Source organism: Carlito syrichta, unplaced genomic scaffold (assembly GCF_000164805.1).
Source record: "Carlito syrichta isolate Samal-C Ts95f unplaced genomic scaffold, Tarsius_syrichta-2.0.1 Scaffold304574, whole genome shotgun sequence".
NCBI classification, from domain to species: Eukaryota; Metazoa; Chordata; class Mammalia; order Primates; family Tarsiidae; genus Carlito; species Carlito syrichta.
Window position 1 is genome coordinate 346,513 of NW_007248670.1, and position 18,494 is coordinate 365,006.

The following is an 18,494-nucleotide window of genomic DNA, read 5'->3' on the forward strand; positions in this document are numbered from 1 at the left end:
TGAGGTCTCACCAAGTTGCCCAGGCGGGTCTCGAACCTGCGGGCTCGGGCAATCCACTCATCTCAGCCTCCCAAGGTACAGGATTGCAGGTTGAGCCACCGAGCCCAGCTGGAAACTGTAACTTCTAAGAAAGTGATTTGTCTTAGTTCATGGTTAATTCACCTATCAAATCACATTTACCTATATATTAAAAATGAGAGGCCAGGTACTTTGGGAGGCCGAAGCAAGTGGATGATTGTCTGAGCCCGTGGGTTCGTGACCAGCCTAGGCAACTTGGCAAGCTTGTCATCATAATAAATTTTAAAAAAAATTAGCCAGGCGTGGTAGCACGCACCTGTAGTTCTGGCTACTAGGAAGACTGAGGCAGAAAAGATCGCCAGAGCCCAGCAGATTGACGCTGGGGTGGCCATGAGCGTGCCACTGCACTCCAGCCTGGGCGACAAAGTGAGACTCCAACTCAAAAAAAACAAAACAACAACAACAAAACAGTCTCAGGTAGGTCCTTCAGGAGGTATTCCAGAAGAGGGCATTATTATCATAGGAGACGAAAGTCCCATCCAAGTTATTGCCCCTGTATCCCTTCCAGGGGACAAGATGTGGAAGTGAAAGACAATGACATTGATGATCTTGACCCTGTGTAGGCCTAAGCTAATGTGTGTGTTTGTTTCTTAGTTTATAACAAAAATTTTAAAAAGTAAAATAATATATTTTAAAAGTATAAAAAAGCTTGCAGAATAAGGATTTAAAGAAGTATCTCTGTACAGTTGTATAATGCGTTTGTGTTTTAAGCTAGGTGTTATTACAAGTCAAAAAATTTTTCTAAAATTAAAAAGCTTATAAAGTAAAAAAGTTACAGTAAGCTAGGGTTAATTTATTATTGAAGAAAAAAATACTTAAAAAAAAAACTTAGCCAGGCATGGTGGCTCACGCTGTAATCCTAGCACTTAGGAGATGGAGGTGAGAGAGCTGCCTGTACCCACAGGTTTGAGACCAGCCTGGGCAACATGGTGAGATCTCATCTCTAAATAAACAAAAAAACTAGCCAGGCATGGTAGTGCATGTCTGTGATTCCAGTTACTTGGAAGGCTGACGTGGAAGGATCACTTGAGCCCAGAGGGTCAAGGCTGTGGTGCCCATGAGTGTGCCACTGCACTCCAGCCTGGGCGGCAGAGTGAGAGTCCGACAAAAAAAAAAAAAAAAAAAGATAAATTTAGTGTAGCCTAAGTATACAACAATGTTTTACACAGTTACAATTACATTTGCTTTCAAGCTTAATATTAATTTTTTATTTTTTTATTTATTTTATTTTTTTATCAATATTTTTTATTATGGTTTTGTGGGGTACAGTTAAGGGTTAGGTGTATGATTACATTTCATTCAGGCACCCTAATATTAATTTTTAAATGGCTGCTTATATGGTGCATCTCTGAGTCACAAACTTTTACAGAAACAGTATCATTCTTACAATAGAAGATGTAAAGTTACATAAATCAAATGTAATAGACAAACTCACCAAATAGTAGCTAGCTGTGTTTGAGAAAGATTTGACTGAAGAAGAGCATTTCTAGCTTGAAAACCTGATTGAGTGGGGAAAACCATAAAGAAAAAATTATTTAGTCTCCTTAAAGTCATGCAAACCTAACTAGCTATATCTATAAAATAACATTGCTGCTATCCTGGGAACTTTTAACATAAACAATTTTTACAATGTGTTAGGTACTAAGCATTCAGTAGTAATGTAAAAGTCTCTGTCCCAAGGAATTTAAAATCTAAAACTAGTGAAATCAAGTGCTCCCCCCATGTCTTTTCAGCAAGATAAGAGTACAAGTAGATGACATGAAGGAACAAAATACCAGGCATAGAGCGCATTAGAGGCTACACATATGGGTCTTCTTGTACTCCCAGGAGGTGTCACATCACCCACTCCTACGTGACTGAGCTGTAAGTACCACAAATCAGCCCCTACTCTGGGTTCAGCCTGAGTTAAGGTCTGTCCAAAACAACACTGCACACAAAAGATGACGTCTGCCAATGCTTCCTCAGCAACAGCTCCTACTACAAAACTAGCACAAAGGAAGCTGAATCCATTGTTCCACTGAGCTTTAAACACAGAGGATTTGATAATCAAAGCTACCATGTATTATAACATGCAGCTGAATGCTTATATTATACAACTTTTAAACCTTTTTCATCTATTTTTTAAAATCTAGCCATTTAATAGAAATCCCATAAAGAAAAACACTGAGAATATCTAAAAGTCTCACTCCACTAATTACTCCTCAGATTTCACATAGCAACCTGAACACAGGAAGTTCACATAGGAAGTGCTGAAAGAAAGATTCTTCTAATAAGAGAGATAGAAGGCTATTTCGACCCTAAAAAAAGGTTTAGAATTACTATTCCAGCTCTTGGACAAGGATAATTGAAAGAAGATTCCTTAGCGTTAGGCAACAGAGCAAACAGGAGAGAAAAGACAAGGGATGCAAACGCTCAGACACACACAGCTGGAGGGCTTTAAAAGTGTGCAGGCAAAGTCTGAGTAATACCAAGGGCCACAGGGAGCCAACAGAGTACTTTACTAAAAAAAGCTCATTTGAAATGCATACTCTAAGTCTGCCAAACCGCTGGACATTCGATAGTCTCTTCCTAGAATGCCAGTCCTTCCACTTTCTATCTGGTAGTCTATCCTCTAAGATCCAGCTCAAATGTCATTTCTTCTGGGAAACCTCTCATATTCTATCACCCATCTTAAGAACTACATCATCACTAAATGCCTTGAATCTATCATGTGCCCAAACTTTATTTCTATGCCTCCCCTACAAAAGTAATCACAATCCTGAATTTTGTTGCATAATTCCCTTACTTGAAAAAAAAGCTTTTAATCATACATGTATCTTTAAAGAAAATATTGTATATTTTGCTTGTGCAATCAATTTCAAAACCTTATTGCTTGCTTCCTTGCCCCACTATACGACTACAGGCCAGAGACTCCTATTTCATACACTATTTTTCATTCTAAAAACAGGTCACATACTTTTTTCTCTTAGGATTTCTTCTTTTCACCCTCAAATGCCCTCCACAACTTACACAACTTACAACATCTTCTTACAACATCTTTACACAACTTACAACATCCTTACACAACTTACAACATCTTCAAGCACGATCTATCCAAATCCTAACTCTTACTTTTATGATGGAGCTTAAATGCTCCCTCCCTATAAGATGTTTTATCTGATCTCTTCAATGCTAATATCTCCCATTCTATCTTTCCTAGAACTTTTAAGTTCTATTATTTTTAAACACTTATTTTGCTCTGTCCTAGTTCATAATTTCTTGTTGAGTAGGAAAGTTAGAGGGTGGGAACTCTACTTGCCTATCACCCTTATTTATATCCCCTCTGCTACTCTCAACAAGTACAGCCTGGGTCATGTTCTAGTCTGGACTCAAATGTTCTATCAGGATCTAAGATCAAGTTTTACAGTCACACTTGAGTTAGAGCATTAAAGGGTGAGCAATGCTCACTTGAGGTTTTAGTAAGGACAAGCAGAGCAAACGCCCAGAGCAGAAGAGGACTATCGGGCAAAGCAAGCTGAGGCAAGTTCCACACACTCTCCCTCATGACTTGAGGCTCTCCATTCAACACAAAGCTCAGAGGATGAGGTTTGACCATCTCAAGGCACAAGTCTTTTTCCAAAAAGCTGGGTGTATATCTATGCTGTGTATATCAAGTGCTCAACTTGACTGTAAGAACTCTAAGGAAAGCAGTCAAGTTGAATCCATCTGTGAATCCTTACACAACTTACAACATTTGCATTTATCAAATGCCTGCTACATTTTTTGGATGTTAAAATGTCAGATGTAGCCGGGCTCGGTGGCTCAGCCTGTAATCCCACACTTTGGGAGGCTGAGGTGAGTAGACTGCCTGAGCCCACGGGTTCGAGACCCGCCTGGGAAACTTGGCGAGACCTCATCTCTACAATAAATCAAAAAAATATTAGCCGGGTGTGGTAGCGTGCACCTGTAGTTCCAGCTACTTGGAAGGCTGAGGCGGAAGGATTGCCGGAGCCCAACAGGTCGAGGCTGTGGTGGCCGGGAGCGGCCACTGCACTCCAGTCTGTGCGACAGAGTGAGACTCCAACTCAAAAAAAAAAATGTCAGATGTGCTACAAAATACAAATTCAAATAAAAGCTCTTCAAAGAAAGTCCATATAAAAAAAAATGTTAACTCTCTCATACTCTTACGCACTATATGCCATTTACCTGAGAGGTATCCACTCATGCTTTTGTCAAGACTATTAAATTTTTGCCGATATTTTAATCTTGAAGGCTGAGGAACTGCCCACTCTGAGGTCCCAGTCTTGGGTGAGTTCCCTGAGAGGGAAGCAGTCGAGGAAGTTGAGCTATAAAGAAATTTATTTAAAATGTATATGTTACTGTTCTCACTCATATAGTAGACCTTGAACATCCAACCATAATACTACAAAAAAAAAAAAAAAGACTGACAGTGATGGGAAACTATGGGGGGGAGGGGAGGTGGGATTAACAGTAGTCAATATCTGTCTGGGGACGGGGAGACACCCCTTATCATCAAGGGTGCCTGAACGAAGCATATTTGTATACCTAACCCTAAATTGTACCCCACAATATCAAACTAAAAAATATTGATAAAAAAATAAATAAAAGCCGGGTTCGGTGGCTCAGCCTGTAATCCCGCGCCTTTGGAAGGCTGAGGTGAGTGGATTGCCTGAGCCCACGGGTTCGAGACCCGCCTGGGCAGGCAAGACCTCATCTCTACAGTAAATCAAAAAATTAGCCGGGCATGGTAGCGTGCGCCTGTAGTTCCAGCTACTTGGAAGGCTGAGGTGGAAGGATCGCCAGAGCTCAACAGGTCGAGGCTGCGGGGGCCGGGAGCGGCCACTGTACTCCAGTCTAGACGACAGAGTGAGACTCCAACTCAAAAATAAATAAATAAATAAATAAATAAAATGTATATGTTACTAAATACATTTAATTAAACATTAAAGGCAATGACATTAAGAATCATACTTTAATGACATTAAGAATCATATTTTATATGATGTAATGGTAACTGCTTTTGCATCTGTATATTTCAATTATTTAAGCAGTTATCACTACTCTTAGTAAAACATGTACCACATTAAGCATAGAACTCTGTGGGATGACTACATATCAAGAACCTACTATGTGCCGGACCTTGTATTGTTCTAAAGCCTTTACAAATATTATTCCTAATCCTCCCAACAAACTTAAAAAATATTGTTGTCCCATCTTTTAGATGAATAAACTATGACTCAATGATGTTAAGAAAAAAAAAAATCACAAAATCAGTGAGTATTCAAGCTGGGATATGAATGTTGCTGTTTTGGGTCAAAACTGACATTCTTAGTACACTGCACTGCTCTGAAGACTGTAAGAGTGATACATGAAGGGTCAATGAATGAGTATTAATGCTTTTGTGCTTCCTAAAATTTAAAAGATACTCAATTTGCAGAATTTGCTCAACAAAGAAATTAACTATGTACAATAATTATGAGACGTTTTGGGAAATACACATTTTTTAAAAAAGAAGAGTATGTAGCTTTGGGCAAAAAATTGACAAATTAAAATATAACAGAATATTTTTAGCTTACATGAAATATTTTTTTTCAAAAATAAAATACCACACACATTTAATAATTCTAAAAATAGCTGGGCTTGGTGGCTCAGCCTGTAATCCCGCGCTTTGGGAGGCTGAGGTGAGTGGATTGCCTGAGCCCGCGGGTTCGAGACCCGCCTGGGCAACTTGGCGAGACCTCATCTCTACAATAAATAAAAAATTAGCCGGGTGTGGTAGCACGCGCCTGTAGTTTCAGCTACTTGGAAGGCTGAGGTGGAAGGATCGCCGGAGCCCAGCAGGTCAAGGCTGTGGTAGCCGGGAGTGGTCACTGCACTCCAGTCTGGGCAACAGAGTGAGACTCCAACTCAAAAAAATAATAATAATAATTCTAAAAATAAAAAATGTATGTGAGGTATAAGTAGTAAATTTACCTTAAGTACTTATATTTGGCCATTACAAAGTGAAACTTGAATAAGCTCTGAGCTTTAAAAAAGTCATTTGTTAAATAAAGATTTCTTATTAAAAAACATAAAAGGCTGTCAGTTGTAAGTATTCATACCTACTAGATCCTAAATCAATCAGAGACTGGGCCTTCTGTATACTAGCACCTCCAAATCCTCCCATCATCAGACTGTAAGATGATGCATGAGGCAATGCTAGAAAAGAAAGGAAGGAAGAGAGGGAGGGAGGGAGGGAGGGAAAGAGAGAGAAAAGAAAAAAAGGGCAAAGTTAATGCTAAGTATGAAAAAATTTGTATCTATTCAAACACAAACATAACAGCTTCTTTCTCCACATGAAATACTCATTAGAAACAAAGTACTTACTTGAAGAAGAATAAGGAATGGGTAAAGGCTGAATGAGGCCGGCAGTTCCATTTGGTAATGATGATGTGCTAACAGAAGGCACTAGGGGAGCGGGCATCATTAAGGGAGGAAGGCTGGTCCCTGAAGTCGCAGAGGACAAGGGTGTTATAGGTGCAACTGGAGGCAATGACTGAGGAATGGACAAATTGGGCATACTTCCCATTCCTAAAGACAAAAGAAAACACATTTTCCAGTGCTAGTAAATCAATTATAAAAGATGTGCCAAAAAACAGTTAACAGTATAGTGAGCAAACTCTATGTTTATAGAAATACCAGGGGCAAACTCCTGAAAAAATTCACAAAGTTGCTTTGACCCAGCAGTGAGGGAGGTAAACTACTTCTTTTAATATTAATATCCTGACCTGAAAGAACTAAGAAAATGCCTAGTAAGGAGTTCAAGATTCTCTTGTTTCATCATATAATAAATTAAACAGCCTTTTTCCAATTAAATATCATATCCTCAAAGAGAGAATGTATTACCTGATCAAATGAGGTTTTTTGGTGAAAGGATAACAAATACAGTGCTAATTACTAGACTAATACACACACACTCCCCAAACAAAAAGGTTCTAATTAACAGATACTTTAGAAGACGCCTTATATTTGCAAGAAAGTATGCCACATATTTCACTTTTCTTATAAGTAACATACCTATGAATTCAAGGACAAATTTTAAAAGGGAACAAAATTATGACTTTTACTAATTTACTAAGTACAGAACTCTAAGTATAATATGAAAATATGGTCACACAATGCTTTACTGTTTCTCTCTAAAGTTCATCACAATAGTGAAATAGACTTGTTTGTTTTTGAGATAGGTTCTCACTATGTTGCCCAGGCTGGAGTGAAATGGCTATTCAATATGATGATAGCACACTACCGCCTCAAACTCCTGGACTCAAGCGATCCTACTGCCTCAGTCTCCCAAGCAACTGGGACTACAGGTGAGCACCACCATGCCTGGCTTTAAAATTTTGTGTCATAAGATCCAATGTCTGGAGTGTAAGAGCATGTTTCAGATACATAGATACCTAATTAAGTGTTCCATTCAAAATGAGCGTTTCTTACATATAATTAATATGAATCTGGCTAATAAAAATTAATAGGAAACATACCAACTTGGTTATCTCTAATGAATATGTTATTAGCCCAAAGTCTGCAACTTTCGGTCCTAAATTTAGCTGGCTAATTAACTGTAAACAAAATAAATTTGTATTTACATAAATTTTTTAATTATTCACCAAATTAAACCATTTCAAGTGAGTTTAAAATTCTTTGAGCTTTTTTCTATATTGCTCATACATATTAGAAGAAACTAAGAACAGTAGTTAGGATTGGCTATGACTAGGCGGACTGTATAATCTATCACCCAATTGGGAGCTGTGAAAGGAGACACGAACTGGATTAGATGCCAGTACAAAAGAAATATATCAGAACTGTCCCTAAAAAACTGGGACACATGGACCCATGACAGTGAATTTAATATTTAGTATGAAAATTAATTTGGAATCTGGGGATTGTCATTTTGTGCTAACAAATTCTTTAGCCTAGAAATAAAGTTTAACTATCAAATATAGGTAATTAAATTAATAAATACATACCAAAACGAGCAGAAATTAATGGAGAGAACATAGGGGGTTGTTTCATAATAGGAGGGAGAACCACAGGCAACTGCTGGCCTTGAAGCTTTAGTTTGATGAGCTTCATAGCTATGGAGAATTCTTGCTGATCCATTTTCCCATCCTTGTTCAGGTCTGATAAAGCCCTAAAAAGGAGCATGATGTGGGTGGATTGGCATGTGAGGGAGTGGTGAGAAAACTAGCATTACTTTGGGGTTAACAAAATAATATTATAGCATTTACATGTAGATCATTCACTTAGTTTTACATATACATACATACATATTATATATATATAAATATTCATATATATGTAACAAAAAGCTAAAACATACACATTAGGAAATACTGGCCAGCAATAACAGCTAATAAAATACTGTCTGTCTATATAGAATCTAGAGACCTTTGGAATAAATTCTACCAGTATGGGTAGAAAAAAATTCAAGAGTATAATACTTATAAATTTAATGTATTCATTTGTTCAAATATTTACTGAACACTTGTTAAGTGCCTCACATGAGAATATTCCAAATAGAAAAAATGGCAGGGGTTGTTACTTATTGTAAATACATTATATTTAAAATAGATATTATAGAGAATAATTTCTTTAAAGTAGGAGCAGGGAAAGGGAGGGTTAATTTTTGGCTTATAGATGATGAAACTACAAAAAAACAGAAAGAAGGTTTTGTGATTCTACCAAATTATAAAAAAAATTTTCTCAATATAATGTATACATCTTGTTTCCTTAAAAGTTCTACTGAAATCAGAAAAAACTGAAAAAATATTCTTAACAATACAGTACAACTAAAAACAATTTTATGTTAACACTGTAATTTTTTTTAAAAGACTATCAGAAATTTAAGTTCATCTATAAGAGAAAACACTTTACCATATTTCAGCCAAAATGGGAGCTGGCAGACCTGATTGTAAGAAAAAAGTACGTGCTTGATCACCTAAAGATAATAAAAAGAAAACCCAAACAGCAAATTAGTAAATAAAATTATTCCAATGCCTTTTAATATTAATGGGTATAAGCTATTGATTTTTTATCATTTTAATTTCAATCATTAAAGAATCAATAAAAGAGAAATACATATAAAATTATTTACATTACTTAATAAGACAGATATTTTAAAACAAAAATCACAACTGAAGTTCTATTATGCATTAATCAATGATGAAAGATTATGTTATTTGTCTTACACTTTTCACAAAGAGGTCCTTTCTTGTAATTCTTCTATTTAGTAAAATCTATATTTAAAAGCACTATTCCCAACAACAAGCAAACCAAATCAAAAACACAATCCTACTCACAAAAGCTACAGGAAAAAATAATAAAGTATCTCGGTATTCACCTAACCAAAGAGGTAAAAGATCTTTACAGTGATGACTACAAAGCACTGTCCAAAGAAATCAAAGATGACACAAACAAATGGAAGAACATCCCATGCTCATGGTTTGGAAGAATCAGTCCATACTACCTAAAGCAATCTACAGATTAAATGCAACCCCTATCAAACCTCCAGCAACATTTTTCACAGACCTAGAAAAGACAAAACTTAAATCCATATGGAAGCAAAAAAGAGCCCAAATAGCTAAAGCAATCCTCAGCAAAAAGAACAAAACTGGTGAAATCACACTTCCAGACTTTGAACCTTACTACAAAGCAACAATAACCAAAACTCAGTACTAGTACAAAAACAGACACATAAAACCAATAGAACAGAATAGAGAACCCAGAAATAAACCACAGACATTCAACCAACTCATCTTTGACAAAACTGGCAAAAACAAACATCGGGGAAAGGAAACCCTATTTAGTAAATGCTGGGAAAACTGGCTAACCATATGCAAAAGAATGAAACTGGACCCCGACTTAATGACATATACAAAAATTAACCCAAAATGGATCAAGGACTTAAACTAAATGTGAAACTATAAACTATAAGAATCTGAGAAGAAAACCTAGGGAACACTCTCCTGGACATCAGCCTAGGCAGTGAATTAATGGCCAAGTGCTTAAAAGCTAACACAGCAAAAATTAAAATTGGCGGATGGGATGCTATCAAGCTAAAAGCTTCTGCACAGCAAAAGAAACTATCATGAGAGTAAGGAGACAATCCTTACAGAATGGGGAAAAAAATATTTGCAAAGGTCTAACAAAGACCTAACATCCAGAATCTACAAAGAACTCAAATGAATCAACAGGAAAAAAACAAATAACCCCATTAAAAAGTGAGCAAAGGACATGAACAGACACTTCTCAAAGGAATACATACAAGCGTCCAACAAACATGAAAAAATGCTCAGCATCACTAACCATGAGAGAAATGCAAATCAAATTACAATGAGATGCCATCCCACACTAGTCAGGATGGCTATTATTAAAAATTCAAAAAAACAACGGGTTTTGGTGAGGCTGCAGAAAAAGGGAATGATCTTTCAGCGTTGGTGGGAATGTAAGCTAGTTCAATCTTTGTGGAAAGCAGTTTGGTGATTTCTCAAAAAACAAAAAATAGAACTACCATTCAACACAGCAACCGATCCTACTTCTGGGAATATTCCCAAAGGAGCACAAATCATTCTACCAAAAAGACATCTGCACTTGTATGTTTATTGCAGTACTATTCACAGTAGCAAAAACATGGAAGCAACCCATGTGCCCATCAAAGGAGGACTGGCTAAAGAAAAAGTGGTACATACATACTATGGAACACTACACAGCCATAAAGAAGAACAAAATCATATATGTCACAGCAACTTGGATGCAGCTGGAGACCATCATTCTAAGTGAATTATTTAAGAAACAAAAAAACTGAATATCACATGTTTTCACTCATAAGTGGGTACTAAACACTGGGCACACAGGGGCACAAGCATAGGAAAAAACAGACACTGGGCACTGCTAGAGGAGGGAGGGAAGAAGAGGGATAAGGGATACAGAACCACCCACTGGGTACCATGTCCACTACTAGATGGACAGGGAAGGCTAGTCAGAGCCCAAACCTTGCCTTCATACAATATACTTACGTAACAAATCCCCACATACACCCCATGATTCTAAAACTTAAAAAATAATTAAGGCATTAGTCCCTAAAATAATCTGATATAAAAAGTACCAGGTGTTGGGAGTGATAGTCCTCCATGAGTTTCCTCACATTCCTACATGTCTTGCTGTGTATGCCAAGACTGCAAGACTAACTGTTCTTGGCCTGGGTCATTTCCCAGAATTGGGTTTGCAGTGAGCAATCCTGAGGCATGAGGTGATGTCTCCCACTGAGACAATCTTTGTCAAACTTGCTTCACTGCTTGCTACAAAAGGATGAGTTTCCCAAATTTAGTGCTCCTCTCCTATAACACAACCAGCACCTTCTGAGCTCTCCGCATTGTCCCTGTGAAACTTAGGGAACAAAGGATGACAACAGAAAGATACCATTGCTCATGTTGCTAGCTGTGCTGTTCGTAATAAAGTTTTTCATCTCTCCTTCAAGAATCTTGAGTCTTCTGCTAGCATTCATGAACAGTAACAAAGAAGGCTATTATCTTATAAGCAAAGTAATCAAATCCTGATACCAAGTAAGGTAGTTGCTATCATATGAGTTCAAATAATATTAAACTATAATGGCTAAATGGATGGATTCCAAAATCAACTGAATGGTTTCAAAGCCCAGATCAACAACAACCATTTTTTGTAACCTTAGGCAGTTACATAATAAACATCACTTAGTCTCAGTTTCACCATCTGTAAATACAGACAACACGAGTCCCTACTTCACAGGGTTGCTGTGAAGATTAAATGAGATAGTGCATTTAGCATATCATGTGGCATAAACATTTGATAAATGTTATAATAATTGTTATATTTACTATTACTGTATATAAAGCATCAAGGTGGTTTTGCACAGAAAAAATTTCATTTTTAGAAAAAAACTTGAAAGGCATACATAAGTTGCCCCTTTTTTGCTCTGGTAGTCTTTCTGCAAAACAAGGGTTAGCGTCAACAATCAGTGCTTGGTATAGCCTCAAAGATAGAAGGCTAACATTAAGAAAACAGATTCCAAGAAAAAATTATAGATTATTTTCCAAGAAATGTATCTGATGCAAAAAATAAATGGAAAACTTTCTAGATATAATGTCAAAATGTGGAACTAGACAATTAAACTGAAATTCTTGACTATCATTTGGGATTCAAGAAAAATCTTCCATATGTCAACTCACAACAACAAATTAACAAAGTTCTAGGAAAAATAAGAAAGCTACTATTTTTAAATTTCAGAATTCTGACTGGTGTGAATTTTATCACTTAATAATACAAATCTGATAGCAGTCAAACTAAAACTAATTCTAAGATATTACATGAAAAGAAGCCTAATTCACAAATAGAACAGAACAAACTATAAACACAAACCTGTTATGTAACCTCCTGAAGGTTTGAGGTTATCAAATTGCTTGTCATGCTTTGTACGTTCTTCAGAGGTAATAGCCCACATGTTTGGCCCTCCTAAAATGTGGAAGACAAAGAAATTATAGTGCATACATGGGGATGCTCAAAATACAACTCTAAAATACAAATATAAGTCACAAGTGTCACTTTAATGACAGTATTTAAAATCTGAGTGATATAAAGAGTAGAGCTCTATTATAATCATATATAGCACAGCACTAAAGCTTTTCACCTATACATTCAATTAGTGACTATTGAACAATTACTGTTTAACACTCACTGGAAATAGGAATCAAGCAATAAAAAGATGAATAAAATATTCCCATCCTCAAGAAATTTCATTCTCTAGAAAACAACTACCAACATTTACAGTATTAACCACTGAAGAATCCCAAGCAGAAATATACACACACACACAAAAACCTATGCTAATTCTGAGTTAGAAGTACCATGGATAAGATAACACGAAAGGTATGTCACACTGAGGCAGAGTGTTGAAACTTGGCTTGAATTTTGCCATGTGAAAAAGTGGGATAAGAACATTTCACACATTGGTTGGGCACAGTGGCCCAGCCTATAATCCCAGCAACTTTGGTGAGAGGATTGCCTGAGCCCAGGGGTTCGAGACCAGCCTGGGCAACATGGCAAGACTTCACCTCTACTCTAAATCACAAAAACTAACTGGGCGTGGGGGCATGTGTCTGTAGTTCTGGCTACTTGGAAGGCTAAGGCAGAAGAATCGGCTGAGCCCAGCAGGCCGAAGCTGTGGCAGCCGTGAACGTGCCACTGTACTCCAGCCTGGGTGACAGAGTGAGACTCCAACTCAAAAATCAAAAATAAAAAGAACATTTTAGCCAGGCTCAGTGGCTCAGCCTGTAATCCCGCGCCTTGGGAGGCTGAGGTGAGTGAATTGCCTGAGCCCGTGGGTTCGAGACCCGCCTGGGCAACTTGGTGAAGCCTCACCTCTACAATAAATCAAAAAATTAGCCGGGCATGGTAGCGCACGCCTGTAGTTCCAGCTACTGGAAGGCTGAGGCGGAAGGATCGCCGGAGCTCAGCAGGTCGAGGCTGCGGTGGCCGGGAGCAGCCACTGCACTCCAGTCTGGGCGACAGAGTGAGACTCCAACTCAAAAAAAAAAAAAAGAAAAAAAAGAACAATCACACAAAAGGGCACAGCATGAGAAGTCAAGGCATGCGCAAGGCAACTCCCAACAGGGAGAGCACCATGTGAGTATGAGAAAGTGGTAAGACACAGGCAGGGAGGAATTAACTTAAAGCGTTTTAAATACCATCTTCAAGAGTCTGACCTTCACCCTAGAAGCTACAGAGAGCTATCCAGTACTTTTTAATATAAGCTTTTAGCCAGCATGTAGCTCGCGCCTGTAATCCCAGCATTTTGGGAGGCGGAGGAGAGAATTGCCTAAGCCCAGGGGTTCAAGACCAACCTGGGCAACTTGGAGAGACTTCATCTTTAATTTAATAAAAAAAAATTAGCCAGGTGTGTTGGCACACACCTGTAGTTCCAGCCACTTGGAAGGCTGAAGTGGAAGGATCACCTGAGCCCAGCAGGTTGACGCTGTGGTGGCCATGAGCATGCCACTGCACTCCAGCTTAGGTGATGCCACTGTACTCCAGCCTAGGTGACAGAGTGAGACTCGAACTCAAAAAAATAAAAAATGAAAGCTTTTACTTTGGAATAATTTTAGATTTACAGAAAAGCCACAAAGATAGTACAGGATTCCTTTACCCAATTTCTACAATATTAATGATTTACACAACCATAGTACATTTGTCAAAACAAAGACACTAACACATATTATTCCTAGCAAAATTAAATACCTCCACCAGGAGTGGTGTCTGGTAAACTTCAACAGAATTGGACGCCAGGTAATGAAAACAGTACAAGGTTCTTTGTCTGATGATGCTACCAACTGGAGCCTTTGGCAAAGGAAGCAGCCTCTACCTGGAGACACCTTTTGAGGTCTGAATGCTTGATCCATGGAAGCCAAATGACTCTCTGACCTGAGAATCCCATTTTGGGAATTCCATAACTAACAAGGTAGGAAAATCCTTGCTTGTCAAATAGAAATGGTATGACCAAGAATACAGAGACCCTGGCCCCAACAGCTTCTTGGCTTTACATAAAAAAAGTAGTGGCTATCCCTCTGAGAGGAAACTTTATTTCCCCTCTACTGTCTGAAGCCATGCTACTGGATCAATGAAGCCCTCGCATCAAAAAGCTACAAACTGATGGTGTTCACTGGGCTTCAGCAGCTGTTCAGCCCCAGAGATAGCTGAACTGAAAGGAGACATGATAATTGCATTCAGCAGGCAAAACTCAGATACTTGGGTTTCTGCCAGTGGCTCAGCTACTTGGTTTGCCACTTGGAAAATTACAGACTGACAGATCAAAGACTCCTTCTTTGGGGCTGCAAATTGAAAACAAACTTCAACTGTTAATTGAATTGTCTGGGTCACGTATGTGGATACCCACAATCCCCAGTAAGGGCCCATTCTCTGATTTAGACTGAAATCAAGTATAACTATGTTTCTGATGCAGAGGATACCACTGCATGACAGACTTGCGACTCCTGTGAGCATGTGTATATGTGCATGTGTGTGATAAGGGAGGACTCACTGCACATGGCATTGCCCCCTTGACTCTCTGCAGACTGACTGCATTGGATCTTTTGTCACTCTCTCAGGCTATCGGTGGTACCTCAAACTAATGACACATTTTTTTCTTTTCTTTTCTTTTTTTGAATTGGAGTCTCATTCTGTTGCCCAGGCTGAGTGAGTGGCACGCTCATGGTCACCCCAGCGTCAACATGCTGGGATCCGGCGATTCTTCCACCTTAGCCTTCCAAGTAGCCAGAGCTACAGGCACACACTACCATGCCTGGCTAATTTTTTGATTTATTGTAGAGACAAAGTCTCACCAACTTGCCCAGCTGGTCTTGAATCCATGGGCTCATGTAATCCACTCGCTTCGGCCTCCTAAAGTGCTGAGATTACAGGCTGAGCCACCGAGCCTGACTTTGTCCTGTTATTAAATTGGTTGTTTTCTTAATAAGTTTAATGGCTGGGCTCGGTGGCTCAGCCTGTAATCCCGCGCCTTTGGGAGGCTGAGGTGAGTGGATTGCCTGAGCCCACGGGTTCGAGACCAGCCCGGGCAACTTGGTGAGACCTCATCTCTACAATAAATCAAAAAGTTAGCTGGCTGTGGTAGTGCGTGCCTGTAGTTCCGGTTACTTGGAAGGTTGAGGCAGAAGGATTGCCTGAACCCAGTAGATCGACACTGAGGTGGCCATGAGCATGCCACTGAACTCCAGCCTGGGTGACAGAGTGAGACTCCAACTCAAAAAAAAACAAAACAAAAAACAAACAAACAAAAACAATAAGTTTAATGATATATTTGTGTATGTTGAACACTCTTTTTTTCTTTTTTTGAGTCAGTGTCTCACTCTGTGGCCCAGGCTGGAGTGCAGTGTGGCATGCTCATGGCCACCTCAGTGTCGACCTGCTGGGCGCCGGCGATCCTGCCGCCTCAGCCTTCCAAGTAGCTGGAACCACAGGTGTGCACCACCACACGTGGCTAATTTTTTGATATATTGTAGAGATGAGATCTCACCATGTTGCCTGGGCTGGTCTCAAACCCATGGGTTCAGGTAATCCACTCACCTCAGCCTCCCAAAGTGCTGGGATTACAGGCTGAGCCACCGAACCTGGCCTTTTTTATTTTTAAATAGACTTTATTTTGTAGAGCAGGTTTAAGTTCATAGCAAAATCAAGCAGAAGGTACAAACACTTCCCCTCTGCTCCCACATATGCTCCCCCGTTAAAAATTGCCTTGTTGACACTTTTTAAAGTTGCCAATCAGTCCAAAATGTCCACACTCTTGTGGCCCTTGTAACTAAACTGTCTCATATTTTCAGTTTTCTGGATAACACGCACTCTGACATCAATGCACCTTTTGTCATACAAGCTGCCCAACTCTACTTCCACGGCCTCCTCCTGGTCCACCTATCTTAAAGGAAGATCATTTGGTCACTGAATGTGACTGTTCTCAGAGAGGAATCATCACCTATTAGATGCTTCCTGGCTAATGATTAGGGCTGAGGGGTAGGGAATTATAAGGGATTTATAGATGTATTATGAAAATTCAGGATTCTATCCTACCCATTCCTGGGCATGATGCAACTTTCTTTCTCGTAACAGCAGTTGCTGTTAGTTGCAGGCACGTCTGGATTGTAAATCCCCCAGTTAATTCCAGTTATCCTTGTTCCTCCCACATTTAGCTGTTCTGGATCAATAGGAAATGCTGAAGTTATAGCTACTAGATTTTGTGAAGGTAGAGACACACAAGCAGGCACCTGAAGAAACACCTTAGACTCCAGGAGGTATGGTATTATTCAGAGAGACATTCATCATCTTTTCTCTTGCAAAACTGCCATTACAAACTACCTCACTAAGAAAAATGCCTTGGTGTGGTTCTCCCAAACTGCTGGAAGCACCTTAAATTTAAGAGACTGAGTAGCAGTAATGGATGAATTCTACCTAGCTGGTGGCATGGACAAACGTAACAAGTTGGACTAGCTTCCCTCAGGCAATTCATCCAAAAGCAAGAAACAGACTCAAGTATTAAACTCCACCAGGAACCCTAAGACACACCAGGCATCCAGGAGGACATCAGAGGTATTATCAACCTCTTTTGATGTAGGTCCTACTGGAGGGGGGCGGGGGAAGCAACAACTGTAAACTACATTTCCTTTCCATGTACACCCCTGATATTCTACTGCTTGTGTGGAGGCCAGGCACTAACTTGCTTCCTTCCAAAAACACAGTAATGTACATGAAGAGACCTTCAAGTATTTAAGAAAACACTTCCTCAGCCTTGGAAGGCATTCAGGCCAGCCTCAACTTACTGGCCAGGGTTGCTACAGAATTATACTAGATTTACTTTTTGCAGACCAAGTAGAGTATGCGCAGTCATTAATACAACCTGCTGTACTTGGATTAATGCCTCAGGCCAGGTGCAAAAGTTAATATAAAATTTAGGGAGAAAGTTACCTGGCTTTGTTAGGAAGGCGTTGATGGTTTATGGACTTTGTTTAGCTGGGTCCCTGGAAAGCACAGCTGAAAACACTGTAGGCTAAGACCAACCTGCTGCTTGGAGTCCTGTTGATCCGTCTTAAATACTCATGAAATAAATCAAACAAACGTAGTCCCAGCCTCTGTTTGATAAGATTAATCAGAGTAGCCAAATGAGTGGTAGTATGTACATGAGAAAATTTGCCAGAAGTTAAGAGAGTGAAAAAAATAAGACATATAAATTGTTGGAAGACAATTCTTCATGAGTCTCTCAGTTTCTGCATATCTTCTGAAGAAAGGCATCGATAGCTTTTGTTCCAGACTATCTTTTCAAGATGTCTACATTGCAAATACAGGGGTCTCCTAAGCTTGGGGCTCCTCAGCTATAACACAAAGTCACTGTGTATATAGCATCCACCTAGGTCCTTTTCCACATTACACCTGTAGGCATGTAAGAGGTACGGGAGCAGGTAAGAGAAACCAACGTGAACATGAAGTTCATGCTACATGCTACTTTATTTAGTAATAAAGTCCTTTGTCTCTGATGCAGGGGTTTCATCTGGTTTGCACAATACATAAAACTCAGTAAAATCTCAGACTCTTCTTTCCTTTTCTTTTGTATTTATCCTGCTTGGGGTTCTCTAACTTTCTTGGATCTGTTTGATGTTTTAATTATTTTTGGAAAATCCTCAGACACAATTTGTTCAAGTATTTCTTCTGCTCCATTCTCTTTCTTTCTTCTATTGGGAGTTGAATTATACTTATTTTAGACCGTTTGACACTGTTTTTCTATTCTAGGACCCTTGTTCTGGCTTCTTCCCCCATTCTCCCAACACACTCTTCTTTCTCTTTCTGTT

At 39.0% G+C, this 18,494-nt stretch overlaps 1 protein-coding gene across 2 annotated transcripts in view; it reads right to left on the reverse strand.

Annotated features, from left to right (window-relative positions):
* ITSN2 (intersectin 2) overlaps nt 1–18,494 on the reverse strand; it is a 131,511-nt gene that overhangs the window by 106,316 nt on the left and 6,701 nt on the right. For both annotated transcript variants that reach the window (XM_021713494.1, XM_021713495.1), the window contains exons 2-8: nt 12,511–12,603; nt 8,992–9,055; nt 8,085–8,248; nt 6,445–6,648; nt 6,180–6,276; nt 4,264–4,403; nt 1,514–1,577 (exon numbers count right to left, since the gene is read on the reverse strand). In XM_021713494.1, the coding sequence (XP_021569169.1) occupies nt 1,514–1,577; nt 4,264–4,403; nt 6,180–6,276; nt 6,445–6,648; nt 8,085–8,248; nt 8,992–9,055; nt 12,511–12,603 (826 nt within the window). The remainder of the gene's footprint in view (nt 1–1,513; nt 1,578–4,263; nt 4,404–6,179; nt 6,277–6,444; nt 6,649–8,084; nt 8,249–8,991; nt 9,056–12,510; nt 12,604–18,494) is intronic.